Source organism: Anolis carolinensis, chromosome 1 (assembly GCF_035594765.1).
Source record: "Anolis carolinensis isolate JA03-04 chromosome 1, rAnoCar3.1.pri, whole genome shotgun sequence".
NCBI lineage: Eukaryota > Metazoa > Chordata > Lepidosauria > Squamata > Dactyloidae > Anolis > Anolis carolinensis.
The window spans coordinates 85,374,566-85,393,077 of NC_085841.1; the positions used below are offsets into that span (position 1 = coordinate 85,374,566).

The following is an 18,512-nucleotide window of genomic DNA, read 5'->3' on the forward strand; positions in this document are numbered from 1 at the left end:
AGCCCCATTATCCTCCGCAATACCACTTGGTTTGGGCAAAAGGGAGGGTGTGTTTGTTTTCCCCTCTTTCCTTTCTTCCCTGAGCTGCTCATAGGGCTGGCAGCAGTGACTCTCTTTCCCTATCAACGCTAGCAAAGTCTGGCAAAAGGTTGCAAGTCCCATTATCCTCCGCAATACCACTTGGTTTGGGCAAAAGGGAGGGTGTATTTGTTTTCCCCTCTTTCCTTTCTTCCGTGAGCTGCTCATAGGGCTGGCAGCAGTGACTCTCTTTCCCTATCAACGCTAGCAAAGTCTGGCAAAAGGTTGCAAGTCCCATTATCCTCCGCAATACCACTTGGTTTGGGCAAAAGGGAGGGTGTGTTTGTTTTACCCTCTTTCCTTTCTTCTCTGAGCTGCTCAATTTGGGCTTGCTGCAAATCTCTTTCTCCTATCAACCCTAGCAAAGTCTGGAAAATACAGGTATACCCTTTTTTACGTATAACAATAAGAACAACAGTAATAGAAGGGTTTGCGGCAGTTCGACCCAGAACACATTCCCAAACAAGAAACAACACATCTTTTCCCCCAGTAACACAATACCTTCCTCCCTTCTGAAAGCTGAAAACACTCCCGTTATCATGAAGCGTTCAGCTGAACACGGGTCTGGTGGAGCAAGTCCTGCTAGTGGTCAAGCTACAGCCCGGACACTGTGGGGGGCCAAAAAAGTTAGGGTGGATCCCATCCGTCTGGAACGCGCAATGATGGGAGTGGGTGGACTTGATGATGAAGCTGGCTGTTCGACTGTTGAAAGTTCACAGCCCTCCACCCGGAGCCAGTTGTCGTTTGGAGCTGAGACAAGTGGACGAACAATGGAACATGGAGGTGTTGCCGTCCTGGAAGTACAGGTGGTGGATAGTGAGGATCTTGTTAACCCCACCCCTCCACCCGCTACTGACAGTGAGGAGGAGGTAGGGGAGGTAGTACCATCAAATCATAGACTTTCTCATGCCGCTGTTATGGTGCCCACGACTCCTACCTCCCTGGGTGTCGGCACAGTGGCTATAGGGAGGCCAAGGTCATATATTTGGGACCATTTTAATGTCCACACTCAGCGTGCCACTTTGGCAGTTTGTAGACACTGTGGGGCAAATATCAGCAGAGGCAGAGACCCGAGACATCTTGCGACCTCGGGGTTGAGCTCTCACATGAAGCGGCACCATCCCTCGATATTGGTAGGAGGGGGAGCTGTAAGCCGTTGCAGTGGCAGCATTAGCACACAAAGTTCTCCTGGTGTAGAAGGTGGAAGGCAGACACAGTCCACCTTGGAGGATTGGGGCCTGCCATTAGCCAGGAAGAGAACGGGGGAAACATTACCCACACCCCACCAGATAACCCAAAGTGTGGGAGAGATGATGGCCCTTGATCACCATCCCTTCTGCATGGTTGAACAAGATGGCTTCGTTCGCCTTATGAAACGCCTGTGCCCCCGCTACAAAATCCCCTCCCGTCACACCTTTTCCCGAAAAGTTATTCCCGGATTGTACGAGGGCTGCAAGGAACGCATTATCCAGATGTTGCGGAGCGCCATGGGAGGACACATCTATTTTACCTCTGATATTTGGTCAAGCTTGGGAGGAGGCCATTCCTACCTCTCTCTCACGGCACATTGGTGGGAGAAGGAAGGCAGTATGGATACATCCCATTGTTGGGCACTCCTCACTTTGGAGGTAGTTGATCGTGATCACAAGGCAGAGACCATCTGCAGCTATCTGGGGAACATGATGGGGGAGTGGATGCGGTGCAGGCCAGAAGAATTGAGGAGGGGGTTCATGGTGACTGACGCTGGTAAAAAATATGATCAAAGCGGTTGAAAGTGCAGGGTTTTTGAATGTCACCTGCATGGCCCACTTGCTTCACAATACCATCAAGGAAGGTTTGAAGAGCCCGGAAGAGCAGCCGGCCAGCACCGCAAACATCGCCCTGCTGATCGAGCGCTGTAGAAAGATCGCGGGCTACTTCCACAGGAGCATCAAGGCAGCCCGGCAGCTGAGAGAGAGACAGAGCCTTGAAGGCCTCCCGCAGCACAAGCTGCTCCAGGACGTCTCTACCCGGTGGAATTCAACCTATAAGATGCTGGAACGCATGGTCGAGCAGCAGAAGGCGGTACACGGCATCTCCCTTACATTGGTTGCAAGCTTGTTCCAACTAAGCAAGAGTGGGACACCATCTCCCAGCTGGTAGACGTCCTAAAGCCATTCAAAGATGCCACAGAGACCCTTTTGGAATCAAAAGCCCTTCTTAGCCAGGCGGTGCCCTTGTCTTGGGGCTAAGGAGGCACCTAGAAATGCTTGGGGCCGGTCAAACACTGGACTCCCTGGCTGGACCGCTGACACCGCCGGTCCAGGAGGTGGTGAGGAGGTTGTCCTTTGCTGTACGGAAACGCCTAGAGCCACTTCTTTCCAGCAAGGTCCATATGCTGGCGGCCTTGTGTGATCCACGGCTAAAGTACACCGTCTGCCCAAAAGACTTTACCGTATGGAAGGCCCAACTAGTTAACCTTGTGAGGGAGGTCTTTGCTGCCAGGGTGGGGGAAACGGGCACTGTGGCCCCTCTACCGGAAATGCCTGCCACCCCCAGCACTAGCGCAAGTGGCGAGAGTGATAGTCCCGGGGAGCCGGCAGGGGGTTGCCGTAGGGTTATGGATCTCCAACCGCGACAAGGAAACGCTTTCTTTGCAGAGACGGTGGCCATACTAGCCCGCTCGGAAGATTCCTCTTTCCTGGCTTCTGTGCAAAAGGTAGACTAGGCCGAATGCTTGGTCAACAGGTACTTTGAGGAGCCTCCTGAGATAATTTCTTGTGATCCATTGGCCTATTGGGCTTCATGTGATCACATGTGGCCGGATCTGTCGCACGTAGCCCGCCAGTTTCTCAGCTGTCCGCCCATCAGCGTGCAGAGCGAAAGGGTCTTCAGCCTAGCGGGAGATGTAGTCACACCCCACCGCAGCTTGCTGGACCCTCAAACAGTTGAGAAACTGGTCTTCCTGAAGGCCAACCTTCCCGTGTTGAATTTCCCCGATTTGGATTTTGACACTGACGCCTCCTAGAACAACAGTACTCCTCCTTTAAGCTGCTCTGCTTCTGATTAACTTTGGCTAATTTTTTTTTTGGGGGGGGGGGTTGCCTCTTTGGCCTATGTCCAACAACTCCTCTATCCTCCCATGCTTTCCTTCCTCTCATCCCTTCTGTTCTCGTCTTAATCATCACACACCGTTGCCCACTTTCGTTTTTGGGTAAATCAATCTCTATGGGCCGTTCCCTGCAGTTGCTCTAGGTTTTGTCTCCCTTAATAATGATTCTGGCTGGGAAGAAGGATATTCAGGGGGAACTTAGTCTATAAAAGCCAAGGTAGGAAATGCATCCGTTTTGGGTTCAGAACGGATTTAAATTCAAATCTCTACCCTTTTTTTGCAAAAAATGTTTCGGGAAAGAGCCATGATTGTAAGGTCTTCTCCAGATCCTCGCAGTTACTGTACAGAAAGAACATTGTTATAATCGATGTGGATCCTTCGGTAAGACATTCTGTAAAGGAATACGGTAGAGTCTCACTTTACAGAGATAACGGTCCATCAGAATCTTTGTCGAGGTGAGATTGATGAGAAGCTAGCATCCAATTTGAAAATCATGATTTTACGAATGATAAACGAAAAGATGATGTATTGCTACTTCTTGGTAGAAAAAAAGGAGTTCAATTACACGCACCGATGTTAAGTTGTTTTTAAACAATAGCACCGCAATATCACGACATATTGAAAACATTTGCAACAGGTAATGGCTTTGATATAGTATCACTGAGTCTTGGATGATGGAGACCACAGCACTGTTGGGTTGCATCTCTACCTCAAAGTCAACAATGGACTACCTCAAAATCAACAACGGACTACCTCACCTTGATAACTCGGAAGTGTCTGAGATTGTGACACTCCAAACAACCTTTTCTTTGGGTCAATCGAGCAGCATTATCCTATCCATCGACTTGGGGATGGTGAAGATTTAGCATGGAGTGAAGCAGTAGGAGATGTCACAAAAACATAAAAGTTTGTGGAAGCGACGCAAAGGGGAGGAAAGGGAAAGCAACCAAGAGAAATTTCGAGGTCAGGGGGCCCAATTTTTTCTGCATTCCTGGTCGCGATGGGCAATAAACTGTCTGCTAAGGCCTTGGAGTGCTGGAATTGTTTAACTGCCTTTTTGTCTGGCAGTAAAGCCTCTTCGGTTTAATCGAGTGGCGGTATACTTATTTTTCTTTCCCACGTAGGGGTGGGATGACACTTGGGCTTTTATGACAGCCGTTACGGAGACCTTCCGGTAGTGCGGGGCTTCTCTGAGAGAAGTAACATGACAGAATTTCGCCGCAGGGCAGAGGCTAAGATCGCAAAAGCAGAAAACTTTGTGGGTGGGCCGGGCCGGTCTCTCAGGGATGCGTGCCGGCCAACTGTGGCCGGCGCAGGGTGGGGTCTTTGCTGCTGAGATAGACATAGAGGTTCGGATCCCCACGCGGATTTTTTCTTTTTCTTTTTGCTGCCTCTTGGCCAACGTGGTCGAGTTTCCAGTGATGCATCTCTCTTCTCTCCCAGCTGTCCTTCCGTACATATTTGGGCAATTTTTCCCAGATCCTTCCTTTGGCGCGGGGTCCTCTTGTTTTTTCTCTCTCTCTCTCCGGGATGCGTGCCAGTCAACTGTGGCCGGCGCAGGGTGAGGTCTTTGCTGCTGGTTCGTATCTCCCCGCGGATTTTTCTTTTCTTTTTGCTGCCTCTTGGCCAATTGTGTCAAGTTTCCCACGATGCATCGCATCTCTCTTCTCTGCCAGCTGTCCTTCCGTACATATTTGGGCAATTTTTCCCAGATCCTTCCTTTGGCGCGGGGTCCTCTTGTTTTTTCTCTCTCTCTCTCCGGGATGCGTGCCGGACAACTGTGGCCGGCGCAGGGTGAGGTCTTTGCTGCTGGTTCGTATCTCCTCGCAGATTTTTCTTTTCTTTTTACTGCCTCTTGGCCAATTGTGTCAAGTTTCCCACAATGCATTGCATCTCTCTTCTCTCCCAGCTGTCCTTCCGTACATATTTGGCCAATATTTCCCAGATCCTTCCTTTGGTGCGGGGTCCTCTGGTTTTTTTTCTCTCTCTCTACGGGATGCGTGCCGGCCAACTGTGGCCAGCGCAGGGTGGGGTCTTTGCTGCTGAGATAGACATAGAGGTTCGGATCCCCACGGTGATTTTTTCTTTCTGCTTTTTGCTGCCTCTTGGCCAATTGTGTCGAGTTTCCCGTGATGCATCTCGCTTCTCTCCCAGCTGTCCTTCCATCCAAGGCTGCAAAACGGCTGCAGTCCTACCTTCCACTCCCCCTGCCAGTGCTTTGGATGGATCCAAACCCCCATGTCTATCTCTGCAGCTAAGCCCCCGCCCTACTGCTTTGGGGAAAGGGGCGGGGGTGGGAGCCGCCCACGGTGGCCGGCTCCCCAGGGGAGTGGGATCCAAACCCCCATGTCTATCTCCGCAGTTAAGCCCCCGCCCTGCTGTTTTGGGGAAAGGGGCAGGGGTGGGAGCTGGCCCACGGTGGCCGGCTCCCCAAGGGAGTGGGATCCAAGCCCCCATGTCTATCTCCGCAGTTAAGCCCCCGCCCTGCTGCTTTGCAGAAAGGGGCGGGGGTGGGAGCCGCCCCACGGTGGCCGGCGCCCCAGGGGAGTGGGATCCAAGCCCCCATTTTGCCATCAGGCGATAAATCAAACCAACGTCGCACAAATCTTACATTTATTGGGAGGGGGAGGGGCTTGACCACTGTGGTATAATGGCCTCCAATCTGGATGCCTGGGGAAAGTCATTGCGCATTGTGGCAGCACAATGTGTCTCTTGGCCAATGGCCACCAATGTCCTAACATTTTGACAGATTTACGGGCACTGAAACAATGTTACACAAGTAGAAGAAGGACTTTCACAGTGAAGGAACCCCTATTGAACAGGAAATAACAATTCAAAAGCAGGAACAGATTTTTGCAATTGTTAAATAAAGTTTTTTAATATGAACTATGAAATTGCGCAATAAATCTTAGGAAAGGGCAAACGCTCTGCAATTTAGCGAGCAAGCAGGGTGGATTGTGTTCTCCCACTGTACCAAATTTGATCAGTATAGCTGAAAAAATGAGTGCAGGAGAGCCCCAGAAAAGCCCCCCCCTTGGGCTGTTTTGGGCCACTGCGCATGCGCGTCCGCCATTAACAAATTACTTTTGAAACTAACGAATTTTCGTTAATTTCGAATTTTTTGGGGGGCAAAATTCGGAAATGACATCAGAAACAAAACGCTACCCCCCCCCTACTTTTGAAACGAGTTTAGAATCAATTTTTTCGTGGATTGCTCAAGCCTAGTAGGCAATATCAGATGCTGCCTGAATTGTCAGTGAAATTTAGATTCAAGTAGAGAGCATTTTATGTTTCTCATGATCACCCAGGAGTAATCATATGCTTAAACGTCAGCGTAGAAGTGCGGCATTCTGACTGTATTTTGAAGAATTTTACATGTCCTTGTAACTGCTATTCCACCTCCACACCACATGCCAAGGTTAGGGGTATTCTGAAACCTGGGGGAGTTTTGAAACCTGGAGGTTTTGAAGCAGTTGTGGTGTCACATGAGGAGTTCCTGTTTGAGAAGAACACATAAATTCAAGTTGTTTTTTCCAGTATTTATTATCTGGTGAACACATAATAATAATAATAATAATAATAATAATAATAATAATAATAATAATAATAATAATAAATTAAATAAATAAATAAAGAAGAGTAGCCATGAAACCACACAAAAATCTTAACAATGCTTTAAAAAAAAAAACAGGAACAGAAAAGCAAAATGGATCAGGGAACAATCATAAACTTGTCCCTATTCAAACTGAGGCACAGGGATATCAAACTCACTTTCACTAAGGAGCACATCAGCCTTATGGCTGCCTTTAAAGGGCCATTTGTAATTGTAAAATTGTATGAATGTTACTATGTTGCCCTGATATTGAACACCTCATGGGCCACTTAAAATGGCATGGAGAGCTGGATTTGGCCCGTGGCCTTTTGTTTGACACGTGCACTATAGGACATGGCATAAATGCACTAAAGCTAGCAAAAAAGAGAGCCTGCCAGCACTTGGTGCCGGAAAAGGGCTACAGGGATAGATATACTTCTAGTGGCATTCCTGTCAGTGGTAGGTTAAAAATTGGGGCTTTCCATGGGCACATTGGGGATAGTCAAATGTCCTCATCAGGTCCACAGAACGAGCTAAAACTACGGCAGCTCTGGAGCTGGAATTTCCTATCCTACTGTGTGAACACCAAAAACGCCAGCATGAAACAAAGTCAATCTCTTTCTCTGGCCACGCTCAGTTGGCAGGATTATGACTGCAGCAAGTGCTTTCTTACCAGGTTATGTGGGATCATTTTGTTACAGATGATCTTATGCAGAAGCCAGAACAAATGGTTTGTTTTATACCTATGTAATATCGAGCAAATGAAATGAGACCTGCTACAACCTCTCACCTCTGCAGTGGGTCCCAGAGGAGAACTTCAGAAGATTTGTATCAGTCTAAATCTAGTGAGCAAACTAGTGAAGTTTTTATTCTTTTGACAATTTCCTGAGGGATATGTAACAAAGAAATTTGTTCAATACATTTGAAAATGGATTTACTTTCCATTTTTTGCCATGACATATAATTAATATTGTTTGATATTAAGTGATTGTCTCTCAAAGTTGTTATTAATCATAATTCCATTGACCAATATATATGAAAAATACAGGTAAGATCATCCTTGTTTAAGACTCGCTGAAGTATAGGTTGATAGGTCTGTTTGCGTGTGTTTCTTAAACACACCTGAACACTTCAAGGGTTTTTTAAAGCTGTGAAACTGTTTCCTCCCTTTTAACCGCATACGATGAGAATTTCATGGGTGACAAATCTTCTATATGAAGTGAGGTATATTCTGTCCTCATTCAGGAAGCCCGTGGGTTTTTCATTATACACGTGTTGACCCCGTTTTATTTTTCTTCACCCTGCTTTCCCCTATAATGATTAAAGTTTTCCTCTTTTTGCAGATGTCAGCAGTCATCAGCCAGTCAGGAGACCAAAGATTTATTTCAGAAAATGACACAGACTACTTGACCAGACAGTAAGCATCCAGTTTCCTTAAGCAGTCTGGTTTATTCCATTGCTGCATGGAACTTAAAAATTTTGTGCACACGTTGCATGTGGGGGGTGTGCCTTCACGTCACCTGTTGACTTATGGCAATCCCATGGATTTCCAAGAATGTTGCACCCCAAAACAGCGTGAGCACCTGAAAATCAGGCAGGAGCCAATATAACACACAAACTGTTTATTGAAGCAGAATATATCTATATATATAAAAGGGCAATGAAATTTCAGCCTAGGACAAAACAACAAAACTACACATCCCAGAAACACTAAACTTGGCAGCACAGCCCCTCATCCATGCCTCTACGTTCATACAACAAACAGCTCCAGCTAATCCAGAAAACGGTCAGGCTTTGAGACTGCAAGGCTATTCACTGCTATTCCACCTGGCCAACAAAGAATTCCCATAAGCCACAGCAATGCGTGGCCGGACAAAGCTAGTATATATCACACACGCATTTAAGGTGGAACAGTCAGAGTAAGAAATAGTCCATAATATATAGTCTATTGCAATTCAGAAAGAGTTTATCAATGTCCAATTTGTAATCCACAATCTCGATTCACGGATTCAGGAGACAAGGCAGGAGCTGGAAACTGGAACCTCTTCCGAGGAAAGGCAAAGTTGACACCGCAATCAGAATAGAGTGAGGAGTGCTTTTAACAGAATCCCAAGTCTGTAAGAATTAGGGAGTACAGGACCCACAAAGTTCTCATGGGAAATTTAATCATTATCCAATTTGAGAGCGAGTCTTTGACTTCTTCTTACCTCTTGTTTCCTGCTTCTATCTTTTGTAACAAAATCTCTCTGATTAAAAGTTCAATTCTCCCCCAAGTCTGTACCATCTGGTACGGGTAACACTGGAGAGACTTTGGAATGTTCGTCAATTAGCAGATCCTGTGATTCCACAATATCCGGCACCTGCAAGGCCATGGGGCCTGGAACTGAAGCAGGAATGCCCTCAAAATCCATCGCCTCATCTGTTTCTAACTCTTAACTCTCGATCAAACCTGGGCCATGATGGCTGAGCCACAACAAAGAGTTTTCTTGCACAAGGAATATTCAGAAGTGGTTTTTCCTGTTCCTTCCTTTGAAAAATAGCCTACAGTACCTTGTATTTGTTTGCAGTTTCCCATCCAACAAGCTGCTTTGTTTCCAAGATCAGATGGGATCTGATGTCTTTAAGGTATTTAACAAACTGATAATGGTTATTTATTCCCTGGTTACACTGTCTTCAAACTATTTGAGTATGTTCTCCAAGGAACTGCCCTTGAAAGAGTCTGGAAACTTCAATTGGTGCAAACTGCAGAAGCTAAGTTGCTAATGAAGCGCACAGAACTGTGGTCAAATCACCCTAGTCAGAAGTGACCAGCAAATACACTGCAGCACAAATCCATCTTTGATTTTGCCACCATTCTTCCTGCGTTTGAATGAAATCTGTCACTGCTGGATGGGGCAAATCCATCTTTGATTTTTCTACCACTTTTCCAAGTTGAACTTTGAGCATCTGCTAGAGGAGTATTTGTTAAATTACACCAGTATTGAAGTGTCTGCATTAATTGCCATTTGTTTTCAAAATCAGGGAATGGCTCAGTTCTCAGTTGTTCTGAGAGACTACTGTCTCCAGGTGCCCTGCTCAGTTATTAGCTTAAGCAGGAGAAGGCCTCTGCATGACATTCTGAATTTCAGAGCTCTCCATGTTGGACACAGACTTTTTCTTATATCAGTCTCAGCTCTGGAACATGTTCTTTCTGGATTTGATATAAATCTTCACTCTGCATTTAAGAAGAGAGATGCCTTCTACACTGCCATATAAAATATACATACAGTAGAGTCTCACTTATCCAATATTCGCTTATCCAACATTCTGTATTATCCTACACAGTCTGCCTCCCTTTTTACACATTTAATTTCCGACAATGTTGCTATAAGTTCATTTTATGCGATTCTATCTTTATTTGTAGTCAATTTGTTATTAGCCAATGTTTTTGTAGTCAATGTTTTCAATACACTGTGATATTTTAGTGCTAAATTCGTAAATACAGTAATTACTACATAATGTTACTGTGTATTGAACTGCTTTTTCTGTCGATTTGTTGTAAAACATTGTTTTAGTGCTTAATTTGTAAAATCATAACATAAGCTTGTCCTTAATCCCTCCTTATTATTCAACATTTTCGCTTATCCAACGTTCTGCCGGCCCGTTTGTGTTGGATAAGTGAGACTCTACTGTATACTCCAAATTATGGTACCAAGGCGGTTCAAGTGATATCAGATTGTTATAAATGTGTACACAGTGTAAATAGACTTTAAGTTGCACTATCTATTAGGGATGTGTAATCCATAAAAAAAAGTCTCAAAAGCCATTACAAAACTGGGGGCACTGGCATTTTGTTTCTATAGTGTTTCTGAAGTATAGTTAGTGACAAATTTGTTACTATAGCGAGAGTAATGAAATTTCTTTACTATTTCATTACAGTAATTGCGAATAAATTACTATAATTGAGGAAACTTCAGGGGATCCTTTCTCCCTCATAAAGCTACTGGGGTAAAACTTGCTGCAATAGTTGAACACATTTACCATTTAGCCCACCAAATTTCAAAATGTTTCACGTATCCACAGATTTTTGAGGAATTTTTAAAGTTTTTATAAACAACATTTTTTTAAAAAAACTACAAGAGCTATCTCTAAAATAACAGGAGATAACGGGACCATCCCACCAACTTTCAGAAATAAGTTAGGGATTTTTAAAAAAGTTTTGACAAAAATGTTTTTTTTTTAAAGCTACAACAGCTTTCTCATGGAACATCTCTCATATTAACCAATAGAAACCAATATTAACCAATGCTACATTTTCATAGATTCCTAGTATTAGAGGGGACCAGCCATCTAGTTCAATCTCCTTCTTCCAGGCAGGAGGGCACCATCAAAATTCTACTGATAGAAGGCCATCCAGCCTCTAAACTAATTAATATGCTTCCTCTATAGTATGGGGGCCATCCATTTAGAGATTTCTTCCCAGCCCAGCACAGAGATTTACTTACTAGAAGTATCCGTCAATCCTCCTCTTTGCAGATTGAACCATTCATTGGAACACTTGCTGGTTGCTGTTAGGGAGGGACAAATCCCTCTCTCTCTGCTACCCTGTTTGGTTCTTTCTGATGCTGGGAAATGTAGTTAAGGTCAGGGCCTTTTGAATTCTCTGGCATAGAGCTCCTCCCTTTCCAATCCATGTTTCCCAGAGTTCTGTGCCGTTCCCAGCAAACACTTCTCTCTTTTTCCCACTCCTAATGCCAAGACTTCATTCATTTAGAGAAAAGGCAAGGCACTAAGGCAGCCTTTTTGGCTTTGCTTTGCTCCCTTGCACTGAAAAGGAAACTGATTTTGGGAGCCTACCGAGATTTACAAAACTAAAACAAAAAAGTATGGGGTAAGTTTCAGTTCTTTAATTTTTGGCACAGGCCATGCTCACGTATCTGATATTGCCTTGTAAGTACAAAATTTAACGTGATCCAAATTATGAGGCAAACGAAAAGGTGCACACCTCTACTATCTATAACTAGCATGTCTGCTATAGGAGTTTTGGCAGGCATGCAGAGTTGCACTTATAGAATCTATATCTTCCACTGAAAATCTGAAAATACTTATCTTCTGCACCTGCTTCAAAATATTCTTCATGAAAGCACTTCAAACATCGTTTTCTTGTTCTTGCATCATTGGTATGTCCCAGAATGAGATCAGCCCTTAGTAACCTACAAAATTTGAATGTAAAAGCCAGCTCTTGGAAAAGGAGCCCAGTCCACATGGCTATAGGCTGAGAAAAATAATGTTTTAACCTGTTTTTATCTTAGAGGTGCAAGGAAGAAAACAAAGAAGAAAGCTATACATATGGAGGAAAAAGAATACAAGGCTAATGTAATTACACATGATGACTTCCCATCTAATGATGTTGAAGATGAGCTTAAGAAAAATTTGATGGTGAAAAGAAAAAAGAGGCATGTGAAAACCACAAATGGAAGTGGAACATCTAATGATGCCTTCCAACTGGATTCTCCCAACACATAATATCCATTTGGTTCTTCAGTGCGGATTGCGAGGATAAAAAGCAGTGTGGAAAATATCATATTAGTGTTTGTTGTGGAATGATTCTCTGACATCGCTGAGAACATGAAATATTGTTAAATACATTAATTTACCCTCAATTATTATCAATTAACCATAGGATTGGGGGCCATAGAGCTAAAGAGAAGAATTTGGACTGAATTTTCCACTGAGACTCAAGCAACATTAATGCATCAGCTATAGCTTTGGTGTTTTTCCACAGTATAAAGCACGTTGAAATAGCTTGCTATCCAAACTAATAAAACAGGTAACAAATTTGTATTACACCTGTTCAATTTGGTGAATCAAAGTGGTCAAGGAGCAGATTGTTTTAAAGTTGAAGTACCATTACCAAATAGAGGAACTTGGTTTCTGTTCATTAAAGTTGTCTTAAAATTAAACAAAAGCAACTTAACTGAGATAACTGTTCTCAAAATGAACAATTTTATGATTTTATGAAAAAACTATGAAGGAGTTTGAGTATTTTTAAAAAGAAGACCCTTTTCATTTTCCTGCTGCACACATATTTAGGATATCGATGTCTCATTTGAATCTACAAATGAGAAACAACTATAATACAACTGAATCTCTATATAAATAAATTCCAGCTACCACAACTAAAAGATACAATAATAGCTTTTGTGTATTGGTTTTAAAATGAAAACTTTTAATATTAATATATTTTATTAATACAAATGTATTGGAGCACTCCTTTTGTAATACAAAAAGGTTATACAAAGTTCTATTTTTGCTGCTCTCAAAACAGTTTTGACGAATTTCTTCCACTTTATTTTGAAGAATTGTTTGACATTGGTATGTGGGTGGGATATATTTTTATGCAGTATGTTTTATATTTATGCTCAGGTGTAAGTGTTTTTAAACTATAAAGCATTAAGTTATGAATGATTGATTAATTATGATTTCCGGGAGTTTTATTTAAGACCCTCTTGTTTATATGTGTTGACTGTGGGTGTCCATGTTATTTATGCTATCTTAGGAAATTCTGCCCCCTTCCTTTCTAAAGCAATAAATAACATAAAATTAGAAACCTCTTTTTTTAGTAGTCATGGCATTTGATTCCATTTTAAAAAAAAGAAGTGAGACTAACTACGTCGACCGCTGATCTGCAAAATAACATCCAGATGCAAAGGATTAAGTTTCAAATATTATAACTTCATCCTCACAACATTTTCATTAAATGTGGAAATACTTCTCTTTGCATAAAACTCAAGATTCTCATTTCAAAATCCTGTGCAAATGAGAAAGCATTGTACTATCTATTCTGGATGTAACTAAGAGTACATCTACATTGACCATATAATTTAGTTTCAAGCTTGTTTTAAACTGCAGCAGCTCCAAAAGACATGCCACCAAAGTGTACTGCAGCACAAATTAAGGCCTTTTAAAGAACATCAAGACCTAAATCTAAACCATACTGCACGTTGAAATTGGCTCTGCATAATACAAATTGCTTTATGCTGGAGCATTTTGAAAAATTTTGAATGAGAGAGGGGTTGTTGAAAAACCCCAAGGGCATAACTGGGCAGCAGGGGGCTAACTCACCTTAAGGGACAGATAATGGATTACCTCCACTGCTATCACATTTCTTTTTTCCCACCTCTTATGCCTCTGAAGCATAGGTGCACTTCTTGACCAGAAATGGGGGTTGGGGACACACATTCTCCGGTGGTCACCTTCCATGATCAATGCAATCACCTCTCTGGCATCAAACCTGTTCCCAATATTTTATTCTAATTATTCACACAGCAAAACTGGTTTTCCCCAAACCCTGCACCACACTGTAAGTCAAAAAGTCACAGATAGGATCAGTAGCCCAACAGTAGCTTCCTTCAATCTCTACTGATACTGATGCCTTTCATTCCCTACTGCTAGCAATCTTGATGATATCAAAGGGTAGTCCTTGTTCCAGAACAATCCACAGGCTTCCACTTGCCCTGTCTACCTCACAGTGAAAGCCATCCAAGGCTGTTTCATTCCTAAGACCAAACTGGGACTTAGAATAGAATAGCTCTACATCAGTGGCGGTCCCCCAATTTCTTGAGTCCTATGCTCCTTAGCCATTGGTTTCTAGAAATTGAAGTCTAATAACATGAGTATTCTCAGTTGGATACCTCTCATTTAATGAAATACTACTGTGTATATGATACGTATTTTTCAGCATGGCAGTTGATTGTAAACATTTAACATTTGTTCACTTAAAGTTTAAAGGACTGAAATTCCATCATTATACAGTATGGAAATAACATTTCTAATTCTTCTGCTTAATATTCTAGGATTATAGCATTCTCCTGCTGCTATTTGCACTTCTTTTTCTTTTCTTTAAACACAGTCTCTGGTTTTGAAAGTCAGGGACCGAGCATGACATCATGCTACGTATTGGGGAGAGTGGAGAAGTAGCCAAAGTCTTGCTGCTTGCTTGGAAGGCATTGTTAACTATTAATTTGACATTGTGGAGAGTGAAGATAGAAATAACACTTCACATAAACACCATAGAGATGTGGTTGCTGTAATCAAAGGCACAGCGCCTCCTTTTATGCTTGCAAACTGGGGCTCCAATTATGTTCACTGCTCTGAAGCTGAATAGAGCTGCTTTGCCACACTTTCCAAATTGAGAGAGGAGAGGCAGCAGCAGTCTCTTCTAAGGCACTGTTCCAAATAACAATTAAGGGGAGAAATCAGATAAAAGACCAACATGAAGATTTGTGAAGCTGAAAACATACTCTCCCAAAATGGTGTTGTTGCTATTGTCGTTATGACAAAAGTGGGTTTTATTTGCATTCATCTTTCCTTCCAAGTCATAGGAGTTAGGTTTTTTTTTACTGCTTTACATTCTTTAGGTGCAAATTTAATAGCTACCTGCCTTTCTTTGTTACATCAAGTACACAGATATGTTTTGAACAAAACAGCATGCAAATTCAGTGCCAAATGTGGACAGTAATATTGTCTTAATATGACTCTTTTCTCTGAAAACAAGAAAATGTTAACACACATCATAGAATCATAGAATCATAGAATAGTAGAGTTGGAAGAGACCTCATGGGCCATCCAGTCCAACCCCCTGCCAAGAAGCAGGAAATCGCATTCAAAGCACCCCCGACAGATGGCCATCCAGCCTCTGCTTAAAAGCCTCCAAGGAAGGAGCCTCCACCACAGCCCGGGGGAGAGAGTTCCACTGTCGAACAGCCCTCACAGTGAGGAAGTTCTTCCTGATGTTCAGGTGGAATCTCCTTTCCTGTAGTTTGAAGCCATTGTTCCGTGTCCTAGTCTGCAGGGCAGCAGAAAACAAGCTTGCTCCCTCCTCCCTATGACTTCCCTTCACGTATTTGTACATGGCTATCATGTCTCCTCTCAGCCTTCTCTTCTGCAGGCTAAACATGCCAAGCTCTTTAAGCCGCTCCTCATAGGGCTTGTTCTCCAGACCCTTAATCATTTTAGTCGCCCTCCTCTGGACGCTTTCCAGCTTGTCAACATCTCCCTTCAACTGTGGTGCCCAAAATTGGACACAGTATTCCAGTTGTGGTCTGACCAAGGCAGAATAGAGGGGGAGCAGGACTTCCCTGGATCTAGACGCTATTCCCCTATTGATGCAGGCCAGAATCCCGTTGGCTTTTTTAGCTGCTGCATCACATTGTTGGCTCATGTTTAACTTGTTGTCCACGAGGACTCCAAGGTCTTTTTCGCACACACTGCTGTCAAGCCAGGCGTCCCCCATTCTGTATCTTTGATTTCCATTTTTTCTGCCGAAATGAAGTATCTTGCATTTGTCCCTGTTGAACTTCATTTTGTTAGTTTCGGCCCATCTCTCTAGTCTGTCAAGATCATTTTGAATTCTGCTCCTGTCTTCTGGAGTGTTAGCTATCCCTCCCAGTTTTGTGTCGTCTGCAAACTTGATGATCGTGCCTTCTAACCCTTCGTCTAAGTCGTTAATAAAGATGTTGAACAGAACCGGGCCCAGGACGGAGCCCTGCGGCACTCCACTTGTCACTTCTTTCCATGATGAAGATGACACATTGGTGAGCACCCTTTGGGTTCGTTCGCTTAGCCAATTGCAGATCCACCTAACCGTAGTTTTGTCTAGCCCACATTTTACTAGTTTATTTGCCAGAAGGTCGTGGGGGACTTTGTCGAAGGCCTTACTGAAATCCAGGTAGGCTACATCCACAGCATTCCCTGTATCGACCCAACTCGTAACTCTATCGAAAAAAGAGATCAGATTAGTCTGGCATGACTTGTTTTTGGTAAATCCGTGTTGACTATTAGCAATGACCGCATTTGTTTCTAAGTGTTTGCAGACCACTTCCTTGATGAACTTTTCCAGAATCTTGCCTGGTATCGATGTGAGGCTGACCGGACGGTAATTGTTTGGGTCGTTCTTTTTTCCCTTCTTGAAGATAGGGACCACATTCGCCCTCCTCCAATCTGCTGGGACTTCTCCCGTTCTCCAAGAACTCTCAAAGATAATTGCTAGTGGTTCTGAAATAACTTCCGCTAATTCCTTCAATACTCTTGGATGTAGCTGATCTGGCCCTGGGGACTTGAATTCGTTTAGAGAGGCCAGGTGTTCCTGGACAACTTGTTTCCCTATTTGGGGTTGGAGTTCCCCCAATCCTTCGCCCATTCCATGTTGCTGAGGTTGAAGATGGCTTTCTTTTTCTGAGAAGACCGAGGCAAAGAAGGCATTGAGCAGTTCTGCCTTTTCCCTGTCCCCTGTCGCCATCACCCCATCTTCTCCTTGTAGAGGCCCTATCGCTTCCTTTTTCTTCCTTTTTCTACCAACGTAAGCAAAAAAGCCTTTTTTGTTGTTTTTTATGTCCCTGGCAAGCCTGAGCTCATTTTGTGCTTTAGCCTTGCGAACCTTTTCCCTACAGGTGTTGGCTATACGTTTGAATTCTTCTTTGGTGATTTCTCCCCTTTTCCACTTCTTGTGCATGTCACTTTTGAGCTTTAGCTCAGTTAGAAGTTCTTTGGACATCCATTCTGGCTTCTTTGCACTTGTCTTATTTTTCTTCTTTGTTGGCACTGTTTGCATTTGCGCCTTGAGTATTTCACTTTTGAAAAACTCCCATCCATCCTTAACTCCCTTGTTTTTTAATATTGGTGTCCATGGAATGCCGCTCAGTAATTCCTTCATTTTTTGGAAGTCAGCTCTCTTAAAGTCGAGAATGCGTGTTTGACTTGTCTTAGTTTCAGCATTCCTTTGTATTGCAAACTCCAGGAGCACATGGTCACTTGCCCCTAAGGATCCAACCACTTCAACTGTATTGATCAGGTCTTCCACATTTGTTAAGATTAGATCAAGAGTTGCTGATCCTCTTGTTGCCTCTTCTACCTTCTGGACCATAAAGTTGTCTGCAAGGCAAGTGAGGAATTTGTTGGACTTTGTACTCTTGGCTGAGTTTGTTTTCCAGCAGATATCGGAATAATTGAAATCGCCCATGACTACTATATCTCTTCTTTGTGCCTGTTTGGTCAGCTGTTGACAGAAGGCTTCATCAAGTCCTTCATCCTGACTCGGAGGTCTGTAGTAGACACCCACAACAAGATCTTTTTGAGTCCCGGTTCCCTTGATTCTTATCCAGATGCTTTCTAGCTGGTTTCCCAGATTACAGTCTTGCATTTCTTCTGCAACGTAACTGTTTTTGACATATAAAGCTACTCCCCCTCCTCTCCTTTTTGTTCTATTTCTGTGAAAGAGGTTATAACAAAAACTAGTTCATATCATTGTTCCTGTCCTTTTCAGATATTAAGCTGACAGACTTTTAAAAAACTTTTCAAAGAAATAAATCATTCCTAGAAACAACTACAGATGGTGGTGGTGGTGGTGGTGGTGATCGTGGTGTTGAAAATATGGAAAGATGCAAGTTCTCGTGTATATTATTTTTCACTACTAAGGTAGACTTTCCAAAGGATCAGTCCTTTAATTATGTTTGGTGTGTGTGTGTGTGTGTGTGTGTGTGTGTGCAAGAGAGAAGAGAAGAATAAGTAGTTTATTATTATTACTTTTTTTCTATTACTATTTCATTACTTTTGGAGTGGGAAAATGTGGGGTTAATTTTTCAAATAACAGGAAACTTTAAAAATTATTGAAACATCTCTTAAAATAACTTTCAGAAATAACTAAAAACAATGATCATTGCCGCAGTAAAGTAACTTTACTCTTACTTGTTATATTGCTGATTCCTAACTTTA

General features: G+C 43.1%; 1 protein-coding gene across 6 annotated transcripts in view; it reads left to right on the forward strand.

Annotated features, from left to right (window-relative positions):
* ahi1 (Abelson helper integration site 1) overlaps nt 1-13,355 on the forward strand; it is a 143,623-nt gene extending 130,268 nt beyond the window's left edge. For all 6 annotated transcript variants that reach the window (XM_008114528.3, XM_008114529.3, XM_062978334.1 and 3 more), the window contains 2 exons: nt 8,105-8,178; nt 12,053-13,355. In XM_008114528.3, coding sequence (XP_008112735.2) covers nt 8,105-8,178; nt 12,053-12,266 — 288 coding nt within the window. In that variant the 3' untranslated portion in view covers nt 12,267-13,355. The remainder of the gene's footprint in view (nt 1-8,104; nt 8,179-12,052) is intronic.
* Nucleotides 13,356-18,512: the final 5,157 nt, after the last annotated feature.